At 43.7% G+C, this 26,490-nt stretch overlaps 1 protein-coding gene across 1 annotated transcript in view; it reads left to right on the top strand.

Annotated features, from left to right (window-relative positions):
* The window catches only part of LOC127660596 (phospholipid phosphatase 4-like), a 173,453-nt gene that overhangs the window by 68,641 nt on the left and 78,322 nt on the right, over window positions 1–26,490 (top strand). The window contains exon 4 of the mRNA XM_052150914.1: window positions 3,094–3,218. Within this exon, the coding sequence (XP_052006874.1) occupies window positions 3,094–3,218 (125 nt within the window). The remainder of the gene's footprint in view (window positions 1–3,093; window positions 3,219–26,490) is intronic.

The following is a 26,490-nucleotide window of genomic DNA, read 5'->3' as shown; positions in this document are numbered from 1 at the left end:
AAGCACGACTTAATTGTCACATTCCTAAAAGGTGCCCGGAGGATGACTCCCTCCCGGCCTAACCTGTTCCCCTCCTGGGATCTCTCGGTCGTTCTCACGGGACTCCAGAGACCCCCCTTCGAGCCGCTAGACTCGAAGTGTTGCGTCCTCGTGGGCACTGGCTAGGGGCACCGCCCTAGCAGACATCTGTAGAGCAGCAGGCTGGGCAACACCTAACACTTTTGCGAGATTCTATAATCTCCGAGTTGAGTCAGTATCGTCCCGTGTTTTCTCAGGTCCGAGCCCGTAGAACTTGGTAGCACGCTGACGATCTGACCGGGTGAACCGCTTGCACCTAGTGCCCTTTCCCTTAACCAAGGGAAAACAGTGCGCCTTCGTTCCCAGGAGATCCCATGTTTGAGATGCTGGTTGACTCCTCCCTAGCCCTCGTGGGTCGCAGTTCAGCGGAGAAACTTCACCGACCCAAGCCACTGCGTGGTACCGCAAGCTACCCTGTACTGGTATAGGTGCTCCACAGGTAAGGCCTCCTGTTTGGACTCCCCCTGTGTGTAATGCCACAGTACTGTCCCCTCTCGAGCGGACCCCCGTGTTTCCCTTAGGCAGTCACAGCTGCCTCGGTCACCGTGTTGTATGCTTCCACCCTCTACGAGGCTGGATCTACCACCGCACCAACTTTTCCACTTAGGCCCTAAGCCAGGCCTCTGATGTGTTTGCCACTAAAATTTGTCTCCCCTCCCAGGTAGGCGTGGCCTCCGCAGGGTCTTCTCCACCCTGAATAAGGGCTAAGACCCCTTTCCCTCAATGCGTGTAAGGGCCCCGGCCGTAGTTGCTCTATGCGAGAAACATAGAGAGAAAAGAGGCCCAGCCAGGCTGGCCCGTTCCCATGTTGGCAGCCATCACCTTGTTCCTCCCTCCAGGGTAACGATAAGGAGTCTGATGGCTTAAATGGGGCATTGGGGAAGAGTGCGTGCAGCCTGATGCAGTTGGTCGTTTTGCACGTAGGTATACCTGCTCGCTCCTGCATCAGCAGTTCACGTTACACGGCTCAGCGCATGGCACTTTATAAGTGGACCCCTAGTGTCGCTTCTCTGACACAACGTGGAGAGAGCGACAGAAGAGAACGTCTAGGTTACGTATGTTATCTCCATTCCCGATGGAGGAGCGAGGCGTTGTATCTCCCCTGCCACGTCGCTGAGCCGAGCCACTGTTGTAGCCGGACCATTTCCGGCTCCTCAGAAATATCCTGAATGAACTCCCGTATTTGCGCCGGTTAAATACCCGTATATCCGGGACGGGACATGCAAATACTGGTTGCCAACTCTCATGGCCTTTTTTCATAGTTCAGAGGTGAATATTGGCGCTCAAGAGAGACCCCTAGTGTCGCTTCTCTGACACAACGTCTCGTTCCCTCCATTGGGGAACGGAGGTTACATACGTAACCTAGACGTTATATCATTTGGTTGTCAAAAAGTGATCAAATGAACATTTTGCCTAAATTTAGTGGACATTTGCATTTATCAGTTTCTTTATTTTTTCTTACATCTTGTCTATTTCATTTTTATGTTCATTTAAGTTTCATTATTAGGGGTCGCAAAAACCACAAACATCATATAAAATGCATTTTTTATTTCTTTTTAAAGCTCATATGTAGTTAGTTTGACAAAATTAAAGTAAGGTTTAAAAGGTTAAACACCAAATTTCACTAACCTGTTGTTGCAAAATATTTTTTTTTAAAGAGTTTCAGGACCTAATTTAGTCATGAACTATATGCGACTGTGGCAAAATGTTTGCAAACCGAAATTGCATGCATTATTACACGTTTGGCTGCGGTTCTTATTGTAATGTCCTGTGGGGTGCACCAAAAGCAAGTGAAATGGTGTCGTAATCAGACTTTTTCAAGGTTTTTAAGGTGAATATTAGATACACAATACATGCTTACCCTTAACCAATGCCTAAACTTAACCGATAGTGTTTCGATATCATAAGATAGTAGTGTGTGAGTCATAGTTTATAAAGTCATATTCCGCCATTTGTGTGAGAGTGAATGAAACGCACAGTTTTGTAGCTCCTCTACTGTTCATTTCACCAGGAAACTGCAACAAAATGTAGAATTCGGCACATAAAAGTCTGTTTGCAAAAATGTACTTATAGTAACATTCATTCTATTAGACTTGGATTTATACCCTATTTGTGGTAGTTTGTGCAAGTGCCTTCTATTGACTGCTTTTAATCACCACTGCATGATTTTTTACCTTAAAAATGTGTATGTTCACATCAGACCAAACTTTCATTATACTAGAATACAATCACTAGGTCTAGCTTTAACACTTTGTGAAAAGGTCATTGATTTTCAGCATCTTTGATAAAAGTCTTAGATTTTCAGCATAATTTGTCTTGGAATTTGATTTGTCTGCATAGTACAGGCAATGAGATCACAACTTTCAGGAAACACCAGTGGAACTGCCCCATGGAATTTATTTTCATGGTCATTTTAACCATACACAAAGCCCATATTTTGTCAAATACTTTTGACAACTGAATTAATGTAATTTTAAATAATTTATTAATCGGAAACAATTATGGCTGTTATTAATAAAAACAAATTAACATCAAACACAAATGTACAATAGGTGTAATGATATAATGTACAAGATATCATAACACAATAAATGTTTTGCTAGAATACATTTGACATAATTGGCAGGTCTTAATGTTAGATTATACAGCTCTCTACTGTCTATCATTACAGTAGAACAGTAGAACAACTCTCCCCTCTGAGACATCGAATACAGATATCTGACAGCTATACATAGGTCTTTAGAATATTATGAAATATATCATATTAAAACAAAAAATAAACTGTGGATTTTACAACAGCTATTTTTGTCAATTACTGTGAATATAGTGGCATTTTCCCTCTAGCGCTGGTGTGACTTAAACACATTGTTGTTTCTCTGTTTTGCCCTCTGTTAGTATTCATATTTAAATATTAGGATGTATATACTGCAATACGTTTGTGCTATGATGTATTTTAATCATGCTCTTGCCATTGGTTTTCATCTGTGACTGACATTTTCTTGATGTTGATCTCAGGCCGAGGCCAGACTATTTTCACCGCTGTTTCCCTGATGGTCAGATGAACATTAAGATGATATGCACTGGAGAGCCAGACCTGGTGTCTGAGGTTCGGAAGAGTTTTCCCAGCAGCCACTCCTCCTGTAAGTGCTAATATTAAAGGGGTCATGAAGTGAGCATTATATAGTATTATTATTATTATCTTCCCTGATGTCTACTAATAATGTTAGTGTAAAGGGAGTTCAATGGGAAGGAGGAGGCGAGAACCGGCTTGGCAATATAAATAATATTTTTAATGCTAAACTTAAAAAGACAAAACACACACATGACAGACATGTCCGTAAACTATCTCTCTCTCGTCGCACCACCGTCTGCGGAGGCTTAATTAGCCTGATAATGGACCGGGTGTGTATAATCAACCCGGCCCCGCCCTCCGCCCTGCCACAGTTAGTAAAGTTTTTTTTTTTGCCCAAAACAGTCATAATCTAGTAATATATGAAAATGTTTCACCCTGTCTCTGGCCCTCAGTCTGAAACGTTCACTTTTGGCCTAAGCGCCTTATTAAAACTTCAACGTAAATGCCCACTGTAATGATTGGCTAACATGGTGCAGCCCCTCAAATACAGCCATATTTGAAACTCGGAAGAGAAACAAAAGCTCCACAAGCTCCACAAAATTATAAAACAAAATTTCAGGGTTTACACAACACATACGAATATATTAAACTGTTCATCTCAAGCATAACTGTTAACAGTCACACCCTGTCTACGTACATTGGACGTGAAAGGCGCTTTGCATCGTTTCAAAAGAAATATAACCCATTACAATCAATGATGCTGTAAGCATCCGTTCTGAAAATGGTAAACGGTGTCCCATGCCATTTTGCACTGTACATGCTGGCACTACTACTGCCATCTAAAAGGTTTAGAAAGTTTGTGTCGACATGTCCAGTGTAGACTGCCTCAAGCGGTTGTGTCACACCAACAGACATGCATGGCGTAGACAGGGTTTTCACTGGGTTTTTAATGCAAAAACTTTTTAGCTCCCATGGCCAGAACCTCAACCCGGGCCCAGCTCTCAGCCCCAGCGTCGAGCAAACCGCGGGAAGCGCACGCCCCCTGTCTCACGGACCCCCACGAGGACCCGGAAGGCTCCCAGGCGCTCCTGAGACAACGCACCCAGAGTCCAAGAAGTTAGGTCCGGAGGTGGTAAGGCCGCTCCGTCCCCCAGTGGAGGGCCGGGAGGAGAATCCTTTGTTTTTTCATTTGCTGCACCCCTTAACGGGGGCTGCGGTACCCAAATTCTCAATAAAAGAGCTATTTCCTTTGTCTCTGGGACATATGGCCCGCAAATGCCGTTCTCACGGCACTCTGCTTTCAGGCCTCAACAGTCCCGGCTCAATGGACGCGGTGTCCCCGCCTTCAGCCCCACGACTGTTCCCCGGCCGGCCGGTTCAGACGAGTCCAGAGGACGCCAGCATCAGACCTCCTCCTCAGTCACGAGGAGGAGGACCTCCTCCTCAGTCACTTACCTTGCTCCGCGCACCCTGCCGGTTTATTCTCAGTTTATTCTCAGCACCAGAGCCTCGGGACGCCACGTTGCCTCCCGACTCCACGTTACCTGTTCCGCACCGCTGCGAAGCCCCGCCGGGTACGTCCAAAAAAACCTGTCCCTTTGGTGCCCCTAGCACGGAGTTTAGAGGCGTGGCTTTCACTGCTCAACCCATCACGCTGGCTGCACCGGACCATTCGACTCGGTTACGCAATTCAGTTTGCCAGATCTCCGCCCCCCTTCGTAGGCGTACATTTTTCCGCAGTACACGGCCAACATGCCCATTCCCTGCGTGAAGAAATCGCCTCCCTTCTATTAAAGAACGCGATAGAGCCTGTCCCTCCAACCGAAACGAAGAAGGGTTTCTACAGCCCTCACTTTGTTGTACCCAAGAAAGGCGGCGGCTTACGACCGATCTTGGACCTGCGAGTTTTCAATCGGACCTTGTCCAAACTCCCGTTCAAAATGCTCACCCAGAAACAAATTCTATCTGGCATCCGGCATCTAGATTGGTTCGCAGCGGTAGACCTGAAGGACGCGTACTTCCACGTCTCAATTTGCCCTCGACATCGACCCTTCCTACGGTTCGCGTTCGACAGTCAGGCGTATCAGTACAAAGTCCTCCCCTTTGGCCTGTCTCTGTCCCCTCGCGTCTTCACGAAAGTCGCAGAGGCAGCTCTTGCCCCGCTCAGAGTAGCCGGCATACGCATACTCAATTGGCACATCAACTGCCTAGAGCTGCTGGCTGTTTTTCTGGCACTGCAGAAGTTTCTTTCGTTAATTCGTCATTGGCCTTTTTTCATAGTTCAGAGGTGAATATCGGCGCTCAAGAGACCCCTAGTGTCGCTTCTCTGACACAACGTCTCGTTCCCTCCATCAGGGAACGGAGGTTACATACGTAACCTAGACGTTCCATCTGGAGTTCATTAATACATTAATTTGCCTTAAAAACGTCTATCTCATTCAAAGTTTCTCTATCATTCACTGATAAATTAATATTGAACCTGTGGGGGTACCCTCATAAAGGTTGCAGCAATCCTTGAAACATCTCTAAAGTATATGTAAAAAGGGTTTATGTTTTAGTTGCAGTTGCTGTCACATGTCTGTTTAAATGTACAAAAATGGGTTACCCTTTACATAAATGTTCCCTTTGAATTTAAAATGGGGTTCATTCATAACCAATAAGTCATTTAACAATGCATTATAAATCATTAATATGCAGTTCTCTTACGAGAGGTTCTCTCGTATTGCGTAAGCTAGCTTACGCTACGGGAAAGATTAATCTTTTCTGAGATATTGAAGCCAAAAAATTATCCTTAATTTTGTATCCATTGTCAACGCAGTGCAGCAACTGCATACCTTGAGCGGGCTAGCTAGCGAGCTCATAGGTTGCTCTGCGGCAACTGCTGCAGCCTATAGACGAACTTGAGTGAACTTGCGTCCAATGACAGGCGCCCGCGCCGTCACTGTATCAAAGCCCGCCAAAATGGGCATGGCTAGAGTGCATATAAGCGGAAGTTCGTAGGCTGGAACCCTGATTTTCATCTATTCAGTGAAGCTCTTCACATCTCTGAACTGCAGAAGCCGCGTCGCCGTTCCAGGGGCATCTAGCAAGCTTGGACAGCGCTCGAAGAAGCCGGCCGTCTTCGCCACCTTCAGCCGTCCTGCGAGCTACGCCATCCGGCGACGTATCCTTTTTAGAGCAAGCTAGTTCCTCAGCGAACTTCACAAAAAGAGCAACGAGCGTCTTTTTAAAGATGCCTTGCACCACCTGCGCCTCATGCCACGCCCCTCTCAGCGCTGGAGACCGCCACCTCATATGCGCTCTCTGCCTGGGACTGGAACATGCAGAGCTCGCCCTCGCTGACGGCGGATGCGACCTCTGCGAGGAGCTTCCGATGTCGACCCTGCGGGCTCCACTCGAAGCACTCAAAACCGAAGCCGCCACGCTTTCGCTTCGCCACGCAGAAAGAAGTGCCGCCGCAAAGGCTGCCGGAACCGGTGTTAGAAGCGACTACCTCGCCGAGCCTCTCCTCGAGCCTCGCTTTCACCCTCCCCGCCTCGGGACGCACAGTTGCCGCCGAGCGCCGCACTGTTGCCATCTCGGATGACGAGGCGGAGGATAAGGGCTGCTGTTCCATCATGGCTTCGACAGCGAGGAGTGGTCAGGCTCCCAAGCCTCCTCCTTGGCCCAGGAATCCAGCAGGACCCGCGCCGAGTCGAGGAAGAAGTAACGCCTCCTCACACAGGCCGCCGACCGCCTCGGCTCGAGTGGTCACCGCCCTCTGAGCAGGCTCCCAACAGACTCGACGGCTGCTTTCTTCAGAGCCGCCGCCGCTGCGCCAGCGCCCGGCCGCCCCTTCCTGCCGAACTCCATGCCGAGCTCTCTAAATCGTGGAACGCGCCTCTCGGCCAGGAACCGATCCCATGTCTCCACCTCTCTTGCTTCGGTGGATCGGCGCCACCGAGAGGGGCTACTCTTCCATCCCCCGTTGAGGATTCGGTAGCAGCACACCTTTGCCCGCCCTCCGCGAGATGGCGGTCTAAGCCAGTACTCCCGTCTAAGGCCTGCAGAACTACTTCTGCCTGTGTTGGCCGCGCCTATGCCGCCGCCGCCAAGCCGCATCTGCTCTGCATTCCATGGCCGCTTTACAGATCCTCCAAGCGGACCTTCTTCGAGAGTGGGATGAGAAAGGCAGGCACCCAGAGGCTGTTTCAGATCTAAGGAGCTGACGGATCTCGCCCTCAGCGCCACCAAAGCTGCAGCTCAAGCCCTAGGAAAGTGCATGGCCGGCTGACTGTGACCGAGAGACACCTATGGCTAACGCTAGCCGACATGGGAGAAGCTGAACGCTCCACGTTCCTCAACGCCGCCTCTCCGTCTGGTCTCTTCGGTTCCGCGGTGAGTGGCATTGTTGACCGTTCTCGGAAGTCCAGAAAGCCACCCAAGCCATGAATCTCTTCCTGCCTCGTCGCGCTAGCTCCTTTGCAGGCCGCCCACGTGACCAGCCTGCTGCACGAGCCTCTTCACAGCGCCCAGCTCAGCAAATCCAGACTTCTCAGCGTCGACAGGGCGGCCGCCCTAGAACGCGCTCAGACAGCCGCCGCGAGACCGCCGCCCCACGGGCCTCGGCCTAAGATTGCGCTTGAAACCTGAGCAACCGAAGACCTCCTAGCTTTGTTAAGGAAACGACGGCTCAGTCCCGCCGCGGCGGACCACCATCAAAGCTCAGCCCCTGTCAGTCCCCTTCTCTCAGGCTACTGCAGTGGTGGATTCAGCAGCCAACAAGCCGGTGATACTGCCCGCTTGCCTGCACTCAAATACCGCTTTCACGGCGACCCAAAGAAATCTTGTGAAAAGCAAACATGCCTTATGTGTAGAAAATGTGCCCACAATCCAGTGTTCACCCCTACACACAAGCATTACACTTCCGTGTCCCTATCAGAGCCCACTCACATAAAGCAGGCACAGCCAGCTCGAGTGTTAGTCAATAAACGCCCCACCTAATCCGTGCGGCGCCCTTCTCTGCCTGCTCTGTCACACGGCCAGCAAACACCTCTCTGTATGTAAGTCCCATGCCCGTGACTATGCTCACAGCATCACTTCACAGATGTGACTCTTTCCCCATTCACCTCAATCGGAAGTCACTCACAGAACAGCCTGTCTCTGCTGTCTGCGAGCAGTCATGCATAAGCACAGTAAGCGCGCTCACACATTCTGTTCAGCTCGCTGTGTGCAGCAATCAGGCAATTCACCCTCTAGCGTTACGCTTCAAAGCGTGGAAAGCTATCCCAGGGATATCCAAATGGGTGTTAAGCACAATAAAACAGGGCTATTTGCTACAGTTCGATCGCTGCCCTCCCCGCTTCAGAGCTGCTCGAAACTACTGTGAACACGGAAGCAGCCTGCATGCTTCGCTCAGAAATAGCAAACCTTCTGTGCAAAAGGGCCATAGAGAGAGTGCCACCTTCTCTGAGCTGAGTCGGGTTTTACAGCCGTTATTTTCTTGTCCCCAAGAAAGACAGTGGCCTCAGACCAATATTAGATCTCAGGGTTTTGAACAAGGTGCTCGCAAAAAGACCGCTCAAAATGCTTACAATCAGGAAACTTCTCAGCATGTGCACCTGGGGGACTGGTTTATTTCTCTCGATCTGAAAGATGCCTACTTTCAGATTCAGATAAATCCCCGTCACAGGCCATTCTTGAGATTCGCCTTCGACGGCCAGGTTTATCAATACACCGTCCTTATGTTCAGCCTGTCTTTAGCACCCCGTACTTTCACGAAGTGCATGGATGCGGTGCTCGCACCCCTGCGGAGTCAGGGATGGCGAATTCTGAACAGGACAGTTCTCCTCAGTCATCTGAACAGTTTGGGTCTTGCAGTCAATTGGACCAAGAGCTCACTACAGCCCAGTCAGGCAATTTCCTTCCATGGAATAGAACTAGACTCCATGGCGATGACAGCTCGCTTATCTACACAGCGCGCGCGCCGTGTTCAGCGACTAGCCGCGTCCTTTCAGATGAACATCCTCACGCCTCTGAAAAAATTTCAGAGAATGCTAGGTTACATGGCCTCAGCCGCAGCAGTACTTCAGCTGGGTTTACTGTGCATGCGCCCGCTTCAGCATTGGCTAAACACCCGCGCATCTCGCCGGGCTTGGGCCACGGGCCGCCAGCCGATCAGAGTGACTCAGACCTGTATCTCAGCTCTGCAGCCCTGGGCAGTGGCCGAATGGTATCAGCGGGAGTGACGATGGGAGCTGTATCTCGCCGAAAAGTCATCTCGACAGACGCGTCCAACACGGGTTGGGCGCGGTCTCGCGAGGGCTCTCCGGTTTTTGGCCTATGGTCAGTTCAGGAAAAGCTCCTTCACATAAATTGTCTGGAAATGATAGCAGTCGAGTACGCCGCGTGCGCTTCCTCCTGGTCATTTAGGGTCACCACGTCCTGGTCCGTTCGGACAACAGATCTGTGGTATCCTATCTAAACCGTCAGGGCGGTGTCAGATCCAGGAACCTCTTCCATCTGACAAAACGCATACTGAGTTGGTCCCAGTGCCACCTGCGCCGCTGAGGGTGACGCGACGTGCCAGGCCACCTGAACGACGGCCCAGACAGACTGTCCAGAGACAATATTTCCCCAGGGAATGGTCCCTGCACGCTCAAACAGTCCAGAAGTTATGGAGCATATTCGGCAGAGCAGAGATAGACTTCTTTAGCGTCAGAAGAGAACTCTCACTGCCCAGTATTTTTCTCGAAAAGCAAGGACGCAGCTGGCCCAGGACTGGCCCAACCACCCGCTTTAGGCCTTCCTCCCGCCTCGCTATTGCCACAGGTAATGCAGAGGATCAGGGAAGCGGCCACTCGGTGCTCCTCATAGCCCCGCTGGGAGAATCAGACATGGTTCCCGGAGCTTACGCAGCTGTCACTGACAGCCCCGTGGCCCATTCCAGTGAGAGCAGATCTCCTCTCTCAAGCTCGCGGCACGATCTGGCATCCCCACCCAGAGCGCTGGGCGCTGCACGTGTGGGTGATCAACGACTACCCGTCGCTTTGCCAGAAGGAGTAATAAACACTATAATACACGCTAGAGCCCCTTCCACGAGAAGACTCTATGCGTCCAAATGGTCTGTGTTTTCAAAATGGTGCACCGACAGAGACCTGGACCCACGGACATGTGGGGTGTCGGCGCTGCTTGTGTTTTTACAAGAGCTGCTGGATAAGGGCAGATCCCCATCCACGCTCAAAGTGTACGTGGCGGCCATCACGGCGTTCGCTGAACCCCTGCACGGCCAGTCACTGGGAAAAAACAAGCTGGTCATCCGCTTCCTCAGGGGAGCTAGAAGGATGAACGCCCCCATCGGTTCCTATCTGGGATCTTTCCATGGTTCTCGAAGCTATGAAAGCCCCCCCTTTCGAACCGCTTCAATCCGTGGATTTGAAATACCTTTCACTCAAAACCGTTTTTCTGACTGCCCTGTCATCAGTTAAACGTGTGGGAGACCTTCACGCGCTGTCTGTCAGTGCTGCGTGTCTTGAGTTTGGACCAAGTGACTCCAAGGTCATTTTAAAACCTAGACACGGCTATGTCCCCAAGGTGATCGGTACTCCTTTCAGAGCACAAATAATTTCCCTATCGGCGCTGCCAGCATCCGATAGCGAACGCGACACCAATCTCCTTTGCCCAGTCAGAGCACTGAGATTGTATACTGCGTACTCCGCCTCTTTCAGACGCTCTGAGCAGCTTTTCGTTTCGTTCGGAGGGCGCACCAAAGGTTTCGCCGCCTCAAAACAGACACTGTCTAGATGGATAGTGGACGCTATTGCTGCCGCGTACGCGTCAAAAGACATTAGGCATTAGGGCTCACTCCACTAGAGGCATGGCCTCCTCGTGGGCATGGTCCAGCGGGATTTCCATTCACGACATATGTGTGGCAGCGGGCTGGGCTTCCCCCTCCACCTTTGTCAGATTTTACAATCTGGAAGTGCCCGCCCTGCAGGCAAAACTACTAGCGGTTTAATACGCTACAGCTCCCCTGGTGAGCTGCACTGATGGGACACATTCCACACAGACCGGCACCGCCGCTCTGTCTTTTCCTTCCCACTATGTGCTTATGTATTACACACACACTGGCCCGCACTCTTGCCGGCCAAATATTATTCCCCCACTCACAAGGGCTCCCCCGGGTCCCCCCACCCCCGGGGCTCATGCAGTGGATGCTTGGTGCGCACGGCGTTGACAATGGGTTCCCGTAGCGTAAGCTAGCTTACGCAATATGAGAGAACCTCTTGTAAGAGAACGAATCGGTTACCTTACGTAACCTCGGTTCTCTCTAGAAGAGGGAACAAGTATTGCGTAGCCGGCCGTGCTCGCGCCACGAGCGATTTTCGCTTCATTCAATGAAAACCAGGGTTCCAGCCTACGATCTTACGCTTATATGCACTCTATCCACGCCCATTTTGGCGGACTTTGATACAGTGACGGCGCGGGCGCCTGTCATTGGACGCAAGTTCACTCAAGTTCGTCTATAGGCTGCAGCAGTTGCCGCAGAGCAACCTATGAGCTCGCTAGCTAGCCCGCTCAAGGTATGCAGTTGCTGCACTGCGTTGACAATGGATACAAAATTAAGGATAATTTTTTGGCTTCAATATCTCAGAAAAGATGAATCTTCCCCGTAGCGTAAGCTAGCTTACGCAATACTCGTTCCCTCTTCTAGAGAGAACCGAGGTTACGTAAGGTAACCGATTCGTTATACAACATGAATAAAAAGGGTGACTTTCATGCAATACTTGCCAAATAGTGAGCATTTAACCCCTTTAGCTCTGAAGGTATTTTTAAAGATTTTCAAGTTAATTATGTCATATCCAAAATTAAAGGCTTATATCTTGACAAAAAAATCCCAAACCATAACAAAACAAAACAAAAAATCAAAGGTAAAAGTGTTTGGTATCATTGCAAATTTTTTTAATGAAATAGATTATGATACATTCTGAGACTCCCAGCCTAAGAAACTGCTTTTAGTTTGTTCCCTATCATGTCAACTGTATCTGAGAAAAGGTTTGTGTTGATATGACAAAGCAATAAAAAGTTATAGCATTACAAAGATCATTTATCATAGTGTACAAAAATGTCTCCATGTGTCTAAAAGCCTCTCCAAACAATTAAAACATTCTAACTGTGCACAAAAAATTAATTGCACATGCAAACACAACAATGACTAAATGTATGCATAGCATTATGACATGATTTTAGTAATGAGATTTCACAGAATGAATGCCTTTTGACTCATGCATCGAGGTTGTTTTATTTACTTAGCGCCATCTTCTAGTGGCCATATGCAACATTATGCTTCATGTGGATTATCTAATGATCTTTGCATCTGAATACCTTGTGTGTTTGAAAGATAATCACCTCCTCTAAATAATGGTATGTGAAATTTTATGTTCCGTTTATTTTCTGAAAAAGCGAAAATGCTGCATTTAAGCAACATCAACATAATTGTCAAAGACATACACTTAGCTATAACTCACTATATTTTTGCCTGTGAGTAAAACAAATAGACTGGTTGTATTCTACTCTTTGAGAGCTTTCCAACAACATATGACACATTTTTTTGATGAGTTTTGCTGATTGCAATAATATCTACAGTTCAATTTTTTAAAATAAATTATCAAAACGAATCACATCTGATTTGTCTTCAAATTTCAAAGCACTTCTTCAGTTTGGGTCATGTAGAGCTACTAAGCTTCCAAATGATACCAATTTTGTGTTGGTCAAGACTGTAGTTGTTTTTTTTTATTATTTTCTCCCCTCACCTCCCCTCCCCAATTTGGAATGCCCAATTCCTAATGCACTCTAAATCCTCGTGCACAACTCACCATGTGAGGCTTATCTGATCATTCAAGTTGCAGATGAGTGATTTTTTTGGGTAAGTATTCAATCACTACAATGAAAGTTGAAATAGTCAATGTTTAGGATTATGTCCAAGTCCCTTTGAAGATGAAGAAAATCCACTCAAACAAAAATAGAAAATAACCCTTCAAGTGCTCTTCAAATATTCCAATAAAAACAAGATAGTCCACAGAGTCAAATCCTTGTACTCAGGATATTTTATAATCCACAAGGCAATGCAGTGAGAACAAATTCTCAATCCATTGGGAGAAACCACTTGATATCCATATAAGTAGAGCCTTTGCAACTACATATACAGTTTCAAGATGACAAAATATAAAGCAAAATTTATCTAGTGAGGTCACAGATAAATTATATACATCAACATGGTTTTTCCTGGCTCAAAATGAGGAGCAGGTGGTACCATACTGATAAAAAAGTGACGTTAAAAACACTTAAATGTTGGCTTTGCGTTAATATACTCCTATTGACCTGGCAACTGAATACTAGTGTTAATTTTATCATCTGTTTTTTAATTTAGTCTTAGTCTTAGTCCTGTGTCAAATGTCCATATTTAGTCAACCTTATCCTATTTAATTTAGTTTTAGTCAATGAAAACAGTTGACATTTTTAGCCATAAGAGAATAATTGATAAGTCTTTGTCAATCTAGTCTATCTAAAACTCTAAAGACCTAAAAGCGTCTCCGTGTTAGAGTGCGCATCAGCTGGTGGAACTTTAAATCTCATCCAGTCTCGACCTGCTCAGAATGGGTCACTTCCGTGACTGGTTGAAGCAGCTATGACCGCACAGAGAATGACAGTTTTGGAGTTTGTGCTTATTTACATGTCACGCTCCCGTATTATATGAACTTTAATTAAGGATGAAATAAAGATATATCTCCAAGCTGTGATCAGTGTTTCTATCAGACACTCGAGCTACAGCGCTCCTCTCGTCTCGCATGTCATCATTATAGATTTATATGATCTCAAGTTACGTTAAATGACATCAAGCGACTATTCTACAACTGAATTTTTTTATTATTATCGCTGAGATTTGCAGTTACAAATGAAAATCCACTGAGTGCAACACTTGTTAGTGTTTTCCATGAAGACACCCACCAGAGTTTTGTAGACAGCCGGAGGCAGCACGAAAGTTGACGGAGATGGCCACCTAGTAATTCTCTATGTAGGAAAAACCCTGATCAAGTGAAAACAAATACACAACATAAGAAAAAAACAGCTTACTTGATTGAACTAGAAACAAAGTTTCAGGACTCCAATGAGTTTTGCTGTAGGTCAGGCACGTCACTAGACCCCTTTTACTGGGGCACGTGCCCCAGTATAAATGTGCTGTGCCCCAGTAAAAGCTCATGTTTGAGTTTTAACAATTTAAACTTTATTTCAGTGCATTCATTTAAATTGCTAATCCCGGAAAAAGAAATGGATCTATCTAAATGCAATGCAGTAATCCACCCAATCAGCGTTGTAAAAACAACGCAGTTGAACTGAAAACACAAATCTGATGCATGCTCGCAGAAATCCATTTTTGTGTGCCTGTGTGCTTGCTATAACCAAAGCCACAGCATGCACAGCCACATACACAAGTTCAGGGGCCGGTTGCACCAGCTATACATACATTACAACTTAGCCTAGTTGTGGCGTAAATGGACACTAAGTCACAATTTATGCACTACTAAATATGAGCGTTGCACCATTAAACTTAGGTAGAACGTAAATTTACTTATGAACTAAATATTTACAGAAGCCTCTGACCAGGAGTAACGGTTGGAATAAAAAAAATACTCATTTAATGACATCAATGTGCTCATGTTTTGCGTGGGTGTCATCAATCCTTTCGACATATATGATGTTGGCATTTACACTCATTTACATTTACGAGAGAGAAAAAAAACCTTTCTTTTAAGCGGCTTTTCAGCATAAAACCGCTCAAACGGTGGAGTTTTCAGTGTGTGTGTCGTCCGGTGGCAAGTGTCAACAAATATGAAATATATAAGATATTAAAATGAATAAATGTCTATTTTTCCAGCCTGTTGTATAAGTATTTATTTATCACCCCTTATTTATTTTAGATACAGTTCCTATATATAGATATTTATACAGGGCAAATATACTAATTATCAAATCTACTTTTATTGCATGTTGTATTTTAAGGGGGATTTAATTTATTACAGCTGACAGTTACACGAACAGACAAGGTTTGAACATCAACCGTAGTGAGATAAAACTGAAGTTCATGGCTTTTTAACACTTCTGTGTATACATTTGAAGGCTTTTTATTGGAACAATACAGGTAAACATCATATTATGCGACTACGCATTACTTTATGGAGAGTTTATGACCTACGAGTTAAGTCTTGTCTTAAGAACAGGTGGTGCAACAAAATTAGGCACTGACTTAGTTACAAACTAACTAGTAAGCCCTTAATGTGAACTTTACCTCCTAACTTACGCGAGAACGTCCGCACAGCTGGTGAAACCCTACCTATGTGTTGGCACGTTAGTCAGAACTGAGGTAGGCTATGAAAACATGATGAAACTAAAGTACGTTTCTAAATAATTCCGATGGTCTTATTTTGACATACATTATTGGCTCCTGTATACAGAAATTATTTGGATGAAGCAGGGATAGGAAACAGAAAGGAGAGATCAGTTTGTGGGAGGTAAACAAACTACATGATAAACAAACTACATCCTTAGAGTCAGAGTCAGGTTTCAGACATCAGATGAAAAAGCATCAAGTCTCAGGAAAACCTCTGTCAAGTGTATGGATTTGCAGAGAAAATAAACACATTTTTGCGTTCTGTAGTACTGTCTTTGATTGTGTATGATTACAACGAATCAATCTTTCGGATACGAAATTTATTTGATTCATTAGCGCTAGTTTAGGACACTACATAAACAGTTGGCAGTAACTATGGCTGCTGTGTGCTAATTACCTAGCAACTAAAAAGGACTAGTTTGGCTTGTTTTGAGTTGTTGTTGCAAGTAAACAGTTTAAACTTACACCAGTTATGTTAGCTAGCTAGTTATTAATTATAGAATTGACACTTATTCATTTATAAAGTTCGAGATAGCTCAGCTAGTTTCCAAACTCCCCACCCAGTTTAGCCACCAACTCTGCCTAGCGACCAACTCTCTGCTCATTCGGAGACTTTTTTTCTAAAGCCATTTCGTTTTGCCTGATGTTGGATAATGCAATTCCATAGACTTACATGACAGAGGTTTTCCTGATGTGTAATGTGTAATATAGAAGAATGCAAATTTGCTAAAGTTTTATGCGGTTTTGTTATTTGTATATACAGTGTATGCATTTTATGCCGTAAAACATGTTGAGAATGTTCCTGTACAGTATGTTGAAGATACTTAAATAAATATTATAGCTGAATATCTCTACATGTTTACCTTTCCCAGTACTTGTTGCAGTGTAGGAATAGTGGGTTAAGCAAGGTTTTGTATAGTGCATTGTGTTGCACACTTCTTGCACGCAGCAGACTTTCAAGAAAGAAAAAAAAGCGATATGAGTAATGGGGGGGCCTGTGCCCCAGTAGACCTTTATTTCTAGCAATGCCCCTGCTGGAGGTGCTAGGATAATACCATGCTTCCCTCTTCCAAACAAACTGACTTCTTCTATTATACTACCAGTTTAAATACCAGGGGTTTTAGCATTCAAGCGCCCCCTAGTGATGGGTATGATATAAAAATACAAGGGTAACAGCTAAGACTGTTACAACCTGTCTGGAGTCACTCAGCATGCCCTGGATTTGAACTTGCGACTCCAGGTGTGGTAGTCAGCATCTTTACTCGCTGATATACCCAGGCCCCCCAAGACTGTAGTTGTTAATATTTATGACCAAGAGAGTCATAAATGTCATATATACATACTTATTAATCATAAGCATAAAATGCCCTAATTCATGATTAATGTCAAAATAAAGTGAGATTAGAATGAGGGATTATGACATTTTGCTACAGTCCACTTTGTGTTTATATTCATTACTACTTTCCTTGTCAAGTTGATGTAAAAAAAAAATGGTGCTACTCTGAGTGGTGTCCCAACTTTTCTAGTTCTAGTTACATAAAGCAAAACACTTTTGTGGACTTCATGCTCATTCACAGAATGTATTATATGATAAAGCCTGATGACCAGTAAAGTATACTGAATTTTATGTACAGGTTTCTAATGTTGGCGAATGATGAATTAGGTTTAATATGCATACATAACATGTCAAATAAAATGGCTCACTATTTGGCAGGTATTGCATGAACGTAAACCTTTTTATGCATGTTTTTACAACCACATATCAATGATTTATAATACATTTTAATTACTAGTCATTATTTAACCCCTTTATAAACCCTTATCAAAGGGAACATTAAAGTGTAGAATTCTACCCAAAATTGTATGTGTGAACTTTATGTACGAATACCAATGAATACAAATGAGATCACTGTGTCAATATCGAATGAATTAGAGTAGGGTGCGATGATGAAACCAGTATAATTAGGATTTAAACATACCCTGCTGCAGTTTTTCAACATTATTTGCCATTGCCTCCAAATCCTAAACTGCATATAAAGCTGCATCCACAAATCCATGGTAGTATGGCAATAAAGATGTATACACATTATATGTTGTTTTGATATATGATAAATATTCTGCCTTTAAAGCTGTGAGCAAACTTTTCAAAAAATGTCAAGGCTTTTCAGAGGTGCCATTCCTTTATAATCCCATGTGACAATTGAGACATTAAAGATCTCAGTTGTGATTTTCTTTCTATGGGAAAGGAATTGCATTTTACATTACATTTTACACATACATATAGACATTTAGAAAAGTAAAGTGTTGGAGTGTTTTAGTTGAAATTATTGTAAAGCAATGATTCATAATGATTATAATGATAACTGAAATCTGTTCCGAGGAAACTTTAATTGCAGTTTATTGCTCAAATCAGCCTAATACCCATGATGTTTAATTATCCAATCAGCTCATAGTTTGTCCAACTGCTAAGGGTTTGTGTAGCACTTATAAAAATCTGCCCTGTCTTTAATTACCCAATAAACACATTAGTTCCCTAATTATTCCAGCAGGAAATCACATATTGCTGCATTAATGTGTTTAAAGAACAATAATTACATCTGCTCTTATTTTTATCTGTGCATATCAGCACAATGTTAGAAATGTTCAAATCTTATGGGAAAACATAGATACTGTAGCTTTATTAACATTTACAATGGTGGTTGGCAAAAACAGCTGCCTGTTGACAAGACACAGAATCTAATCTACTGTACCATTTATTAATGTAATTATTTATTTCACATGAGATTATATATATATATATATATATATATATATATATATATATATATATATATATATATATATATATTAATGAATATTCCTGGTTCAATACAAGTCAAGCTCAATTGGCGGCATTTGTGGCACAATTTTGATTACCACAAAAATGTATTTCGACTTGTCCCTCCTTTTCTTTAATAAAAAGCAAAAGAGATTCCATGCACTTGGAAGTGAATGTTTAAAGGCAGAAATATGAATCTTATAATTTTATAAAAGCTCTTACATTAATTATTCTGTTTAAACTTGTGTATTATTGGAGCTGTAAAGTTGTTTAAATCATCTTTGTTACAGTCGTTTTGGGGTTTACTGTGTCTTTGAAACGTCATTGTAAAATTGGATATAATTTTACACAGAAAAGGTTATTAACTAATTTTTATCACACTAAAATCCTGTTAACACATTGTGGCTATACTTTTAAAACAGTTTTAAAACTTTTAGTTTGAACTTTTACTGACTTATTGACTTAAATTTTAAGTGTCTCACTATAAACCAGATTTTTGCTTTTTGTTATAAAAAGGAGGGGCAAGTCAAAAAACTTTTTTGTGTTAATCAGCATTATGGTACAAACTGAGACTAACTTGTATTCATAATACATTGTGTTGTCATTTTTGAGAGTATTTCTACTGTATAACAATGTATACCAAACTTTTGGAAATCCCCTCTTGTCAAGCTCAAGTGCATGATGGAAATAAAGAGTTTAAGTTATCCATCGCTTAGTAAAGGGTTAGGAGGTAGCACATTAAAAGTTACATAAAGGGTTCAAGTTAATTTTGGTATATTTATGTCATCTTTTCAAAATTTTTATATTATTGTATCGATTTCTAAATAAATTTATCAATCAGGATGGAATGTTTTAAGGGCTGAGGGCCTCATATCTGATGGCCCTCTGTGTAGTCTAGCATCTTGGCATTTTAAACAGTCAGTTGAGGTTTCTGGACCATAGTAATGGAATGATGCTGTACAGTTCTGTCAGGGTGTGCAAGATTGTTTTAGGCTACATATTTAGAAGACGCTTTTGTCCAAAACTTACAAAAAAAGGAACAAAGCAATTCATCAAATATCAGTCATAATACAGGTTAGACAATAATAATAAAGTGCTACGATTATCACAAATAAACAAAAGATTTTCGATGCATTAAATCGTATATTCCACCCCATACGCGCTACAATTGAGAATCACTTTAAGCATGCAGACGCAGTTAAGACAATTTGATGTATTCCACTTAATACACAATAAAAAAATATTGTCTAACCTGTATGACTGAAATTTGACTAATTGCTGTTACTTTTAAGTCGTTTTGGATAAAAGCATCTTCTAAATATGTAGCCTAAATGTAATAATAATAATAATTATTATTATTTGAGTTTATTTTTAATTTTTATATAACCTAACCTTTTACAGGTTTGGAAATGTGTTTGTGTTATATATCTTTTTTATATGTGAAGTCTTTTTTGATTATTCTATTATACTGAGGTTATTCCCCCCAAAAAATGGACTTTAAAAGATACAAATTAGACCATTCAGTGTAGGGTTTAAGTAAATTGTACAGAATACTGCTCAATGACTCTCTCTCTCTCTCTCTCTCTCCTCTCTCTCTCTCTCTGTTTACCCAAATAATAAATGGCTTCCATCCACCTTTAGCTCATCATTTATTTCTTACCTATAGGATGGACAGATTTGGACTAATTCAACATTACTTTGACCTGGGTCTAATGTATGAAGAAATCCTTCATATTTTAAGTGTTAAACACAGGATTATTATCAGCATGAAGACACTTAAAAAAAATCTTAGGTAGAAATGGACTATTTCGCAGAAAAAATTGACATCTTGTTTGATATTATTCAGTTTGTTAGAGAAGAGCTCCAAGGCTCAGGAGCATTGCATGGATATAGATGGATGTACAGTAAATGCAAGGAAAGAGGACTTCATGTGCGAAAAGAAGACATCCGCCTCATTCTGTCTCTTTTTTAGAACAATGTAATAATTTTACATTGAAACACTGCTATAACAACATTTGTGCATTTTATGACTCATTATATTGATGTGCAAGTATAAGAAATCAACAAATAACAAATACTCTCAAGAAATCAATATCCAAGATGGCGGCGCGGTAGCACGCAGCGGCCACTCCGGATCCACAATGGTGCTATTTTTGTTAAAAAAGCCCGACTTTTGCAACACATGGACATCGGAGCAACCGGTGTTCATGTCTACCATCGCCAGACACTACTGAAATATAAGACTCATGCAAAAACCAAGCTGCATGATGACCTGCAGGAGGCGCTACGCGTACTCGGCTTGCTGCGGAGACCAGGCCTCCAGCCCTCGGCGTCGCCTGATGCCGGTGGCCGGGGAGAGGACGTCGTAGCGGTGTCGCGAAAGCGAAGCGAGGAAAGAGGGCAGGGGTCCATGCTAGGCTAAAAACAAACCCTAGCCGGCCGGCTCTCCCGTCTATCCTGCTCTCAAATGTTTGCTCCCTGGACAATAAACTGGACTATATCCGACTCCAGCAGGCTACGCAGCGTGAGTTTAGAGACTGCTGCGTCTTTGTTTTCACGGAGACGTGGCTCAGCGACAGAGTTCGGATGCCGCCATTCAGCTAGACGGGCTCGCCTCGTTTCGTGCCGACAGAAATACAGCTCTCTCGCGGTAAGACTTCGCGGTGGTGGTTTGTGTGTTTACATCAACACGGAATGGTGCAAGAACTCTATGCTAGTCTCTAGTTACTGTTCATCGCTGTTGGAGCTTGTGACTGTTAGATGCAGACCTTTTTATCTACCACGGAATTCACCACTGTTTGCATAACCGAGTTTACATTCCCCAGCTAACGCTAAGGAAGCGCTCTGTGAACTGTATGGGGCTATGAGCTGAACTGCAGAACGCTCACCCCGACGGACTGTTTATTGTCGCCGGAGATTTCAACCATGCAAATCTCAAGACAGTGCTCCCTAAATTCCATCAGTATGTGGACTTTGCAACGAGAGGGCTAACGGCTTGATCTTGTTTACACAAACATCCCAGGCGCTGCACGGCGGAGCACCGCCCCACCTCGGCTACTCAGACCACATCTCTGTTATGTTAATTCCAGCATACAGACCGCTAGTCAGACGCACAAAACCGCTTCAGAAGCAGGTGAAAACCTGGCCAGCAGGAGCCATCTCTGCTCTTCAGGACTGTTTTGAGTGTACTGACTGGCACATGTTCAGGGAGGCTGCAACATATGGCGATTCTACCAACTTGGAGGAATACACAGCATCAGTGACCAGCTACATCAGCAAGTGCATTGATGATGTCACTTTCTCAAGACCATCACCACACGCTCCAACCAGAAGCCGTGGATGACTGCGGAGGTGCGCATGCTGCTGAGGTCCGAGACTCGCCTTCAGAGCAGGCGATAAGGCAGCCCTAAGAACAGCTAGGGCCAAACTGTCACGGGCAATCAGAGAGGCAAAGCGCTACGCCCAGAGAATCCACAGTCACTTCCAGGACAGCAGTGACACGCGCGCATGTGGCAGGGCATCCAGGCCATCACCAACTACAGGACAACATCAGTTGCCTGTGACAAAGATGCCTCCCTTCCAGATGCGCTGAACGACTTCTACGCTCGGTTTGAAGTGCAGAACGACGTGATGGCGAGGAAGTCCACCCCTCCTCCCAACGACCAGGTGCTCTGTCTTACCACGGCAGATGTGAGGAAAACTCTACGTAGAGTCAACCCTCGGAAGGCTGCTGGACCAGACAACATTCCTGGCAGAGTGCTCAGAGGATGTGCAGACCAGCTAGCAGATGTTCTTACCGACATCTTCAACATCTCTCTGAGCAGCGCCGTTGTTCCAACGTGCTTCAAGGCCACCACCATCATCCCCATGCCAAAGAAGTCTTCAGTGTCCTGCCTCAACGACTACCGTCCCGTCGCACTTACACCCATCATCATGAAGTGCTTCGAGAGGCTCGTCATGAGGCAGATTAAGACCCAGCTGCCCCCTCACTAGACCCACTGCAGTTTGCATATCGTTCAAACCGTTCAACGGACGATGCCATCACCACAACCCTCCATCTGGCCCTCACCCACCTAGACAATAAGGACTCATACGTTCGAATGCTGTTCATAGATTTCAGCTCAGCATTCAACACAATCATTCCCCAGCACCTGATTGGAAAGCTGAACCTGCTGGGCCTGGACTCCTCCCTCTGCAACTGGATCCTGGACTTCCTGACTGGGAGACCTCAGTCAGTCCGCGATCGGGAACAGCATCTCCACCACCACCACACTGAGCACTGGGGCCCCCAGGGCTGTGTGCTCAGTCCACTGCTGTTCACTCTGCTGACTCACGACTGTGCAGCAATGCACAGCTCGAATCACATCATCAAGTTCAGCCGATGACACGACCGTGGTGGGTCTCATCAGCAAGAACAACGAGTCAGCATACAGAGAGGAGGTGCAGCGGCTGACGAACTGGTGTAGAGCCAACAACCTGTCCCTGAATGTCGACAAAACAAAAGAGATGGTTGTTGACTTTAGGAGAGCACAAGATGAACACACTCAGCTGAACATCGACGGCTCCTCTGTGGAGATCGTCAAAAGCACCAAATTCCTTGGTGTTCACTTGGCGGAGAACCTCACCTGGTCCCTCAACACCAGCTCTATCACCAAGAAAGCCCAGCAGCGTCTCTACTTTCTTCGAAGGCTGAGGAAAGCACATCTCCCAACCCCCATCCTCACTACATTCTATAGAGGGACTATTGAGAGCATCCTGAGCAGCTGCATCACTGCCTGGTTTGGGACTTGCACCGCTTCGGACCGCAAAGCCCTGCAGAGGATAGTGAGGACAGCTGAGAAGATCATTGGGGTCTCTCTTCCCTCCATCAAAGACATTTACAAAAAACACTGTATCCACAAAGCAACCAGCATTGTGGACTGACCCCACACACCCCTCACACAAACTCTTTACCCTCCTCCCGTCTGGCAAGAGGTACCGAAGCATTCGGGCCCTCACGGCCAGACTGTGTAACAGCTTCTTCCCCCAAGCCATCAGACTTCTCAATACTCAGAGACTGGTTTGACACACACGTGTCCTGAGTTGCACTTTAATTACTGTCACTTTATAACTGTCTGCTACCTCAATAACTGCTATGTGCATAGAACACTATCTCATAGTATGTTATGTTTACATTTTTAGAAACTGTCATCTTTTTGCACTACTGAGTACTGTCTATTGTCCTGTTCATTGTCAGTAATTTGTTGTACTGTACTGTACTTTTTGCACATGTTTGCACATGCACTTTATATAGGTATATATATATAGGTAGTTTATATAGGTATTTTATTTAGTTGTGTAGTCTCATGTGGTCCTATGTTGGTCCTTTGTTGTTTTTATGTAGCACCATGGTCCTGGAGGAACGTTGTCTCGTTTTGCTGTGTACTGTACTAACTGTATATGGTTGAAACGACAATAAAAACCACTTGACTTGACTTGAAAACTGCTGCTGCACATACTGCCTGACCACCTTGCACAAACACAACATTGAGAATAATATTAGATAAAGATAATGAATATAACAGACATTTATCATTTTCGGTATCCTTACCTCTATGCAATATCTATCACCCACATGTTTGCCTCAAGTACATTTGCAAACTCCTCTGCTAGCTCAAGGTATGAAGTGTAATTATTAGGAATGTCCAACACACATCCACAGGTGTGGGACTGGGGACTTCTTGTGAATGAACTGTTTGGCTGCACAAACCGGACATGAATGAGGTCAGCTCCTACCAAAAAACATAATTCAGTGAACAATTTAAAGTATATACATAACAATCCTATATAATATAATACACAACATCAGGACATTCAAAACATTTTATACTAATCTACTTATTTTTAAACTAAGTATAACAAATAAGTATATAATTAGTATCAGATCAATACCATGTCATATTCTAATGAATATAATGATAACAAAATATCTTAACTAATCTCACCTGTGCAAAAACGCAGAAACTTCTTAAGCCGAACATCATTGGAGTTCTTGATGAACCTCTTCAGATAATCCATGATCTGGCTTTCTCTGTTGTTCAATGTTTCATGTTTTAGTGTGGCTACAACTTTCCTAGCTGTTGGAGTAAGGCTGATCATCACTTCAATTCAGTCCTCCTGTGGCAGTTTCAGTTTTTTCAACACTGGACTCCAACACTCTGCTATGTAAGCTGGATCTTGCACAATTTCTTTGTGTGCCACATCAAGTAAGATCTGCTTGGCATTTTTTTCAGTGATAACAAGTTTCGCATTATGAGCATCCAAGAATTCGACCCATTCTTCTCTTTCAGAGACGGATATAAAGTCTCTTAATTGCTTCTTCAACAAGCTGTTTTTCCTCTTGAGGAATTATCTCCAAAAATACTGTAAAGAGCTCATCCTCATCAATTTCAAGTCCAAGGCAGTAACACAGAAAAGGCTTGACCAACACAATGGGAAAGTATTTAACAGTATTGTAACCAAGAACCATCACTTTAGCTACATTTTCCCATTGGTCTTTCATATCGTGTCTGGTCATGGGTACCTTTAATGTGCTTCCTGCTGTACATTTATTGTAAAAAGTACCCCAGTACTTAATGCATCTCTGAGAATTCCACCACTGTCTTCTCCTTTCTCAGTGCTACTGTTAGGTAGGACCATCTCAATTTCTACAAGACAGTCATTGATAGATACTAAGCCATCTGTGAAAGCTGCACAATTTCAACAGGGTCCATTGGTAGAGTGTCATCTAGTATTGTACTGTCTTGCAAAACAGCATATCCAAACTGAATTTCTTCATCAACTGAAATTGAGCTGTGCATTACATTCATTGTACCTGGTTCTGTCAACACTATGCTGTCTTCTGACCAAAATGATGAATCAACGATGGAGCTGTTGTCCTCAGTTATGGCAACAGGTTCTTCATCACTTTCACATGCCACAGCAGAGGTAGAAGGGCCTTCAGTTACATACTCATCTACTCTTTGAATGTTTGCACTTGCAGTTGTGTCTGTCCTCTTGCAAGACAGATACAGTCTCAGTATCTTTACCTTTCTCATTTCATATTGTTCACTTAATGTTGTTTGTGGATCTAGTTCTTCTTCTGTGAAGTCTCTCAATTTCATCTCAAATTCATTTATATCCCCTAGTTTATTTTTTCCATTTGGAAAAACAGCTTCTTGCCACACTCCAAAAGTTCTGCCATTGTAGCACTCTTTAAAGCCTTAAAGTGTCTGGTTCCACCACCTCGTTTTACTTTTATTTGGACAAAGGAGCCACGGACCTCTTCAAACAGTCCCATCTGGTAACTTCGCTCAGTTTTTTTGGGCATTTGAGTTTCCACTGAGTTTTTCTGAACGATTATCACAATGCTTCCTCTTTCTATCCCGCTTTCCTTGCAATTTTGACTTGAGGTTTTGTGTGGCTTTAGATACTGTGGTATTTCCTTCTATTGCAGCTACTTCTCTTCTACAGTACTGTCTTATTGTTATCCTGTCTCCAAATCTGGGGACATATGTCAGCAGTTGCTCAACTGACATACCATTGACTGCATAGAAGAAATGAGGGAGGGGGGGGGGGGGAGAAAGCTTTCTTTATTTCATTAAAGGGATAGTTCACTTGAGTAAATGATGACAGAATTTACATTTTTTGACTAACCTTTTAATGAAATAAAAAGAAATGTATTCATCATTATCCCTTTCATTATTCATTTTGATTTTAAGACCAACATATGGCGCAATTTTGCTTTGAATCCTGCTTTTCAAGCTTCCTTGTGGATATTATCATAAATTATTAATATGTATTTTCTGCCACTAAAACATTTTTATTAATATCTTTACAATGTGAAGCTGAACTGTCTTGTGTACTGTGTATGGTCCTTAATCAAAATGACATTAAGGAATATACTGCATATACTGCATGTTTCCACTGAAAAAGTGACAACCTAAGTTTGCTTCATGTGAAATTTTAATTAATGGGTTTTATATAAAAAAATAAATAAAATAGGTTACTTAATATGTCATAAATAAGCTGACTTCATTAGGTCACACCAACAAAATGTCAGGGTTAGATGCATGT

Source organism: Xyrauchen texanus, chromosome 20 (assembly GCF_025860055.1).
Source record: "Xyrauchen texanus isolate HMW12.3.18 chromosome 20, RBS_HiC_50CHRs, whole genome shotgun sequence".
NCBI classification, from domain to species: Eukaryota; Metazoa; Chordata; class Actinopteri; order Cypriniformes; family Catostomidae; genus Xyrauchen; species Xyrauchen texanus.
The sequence above is the reverse complement of the archived record's forward strand: the minus strand, read 5'-3'. Positions and strand labels throughout refer to the sequence as shown.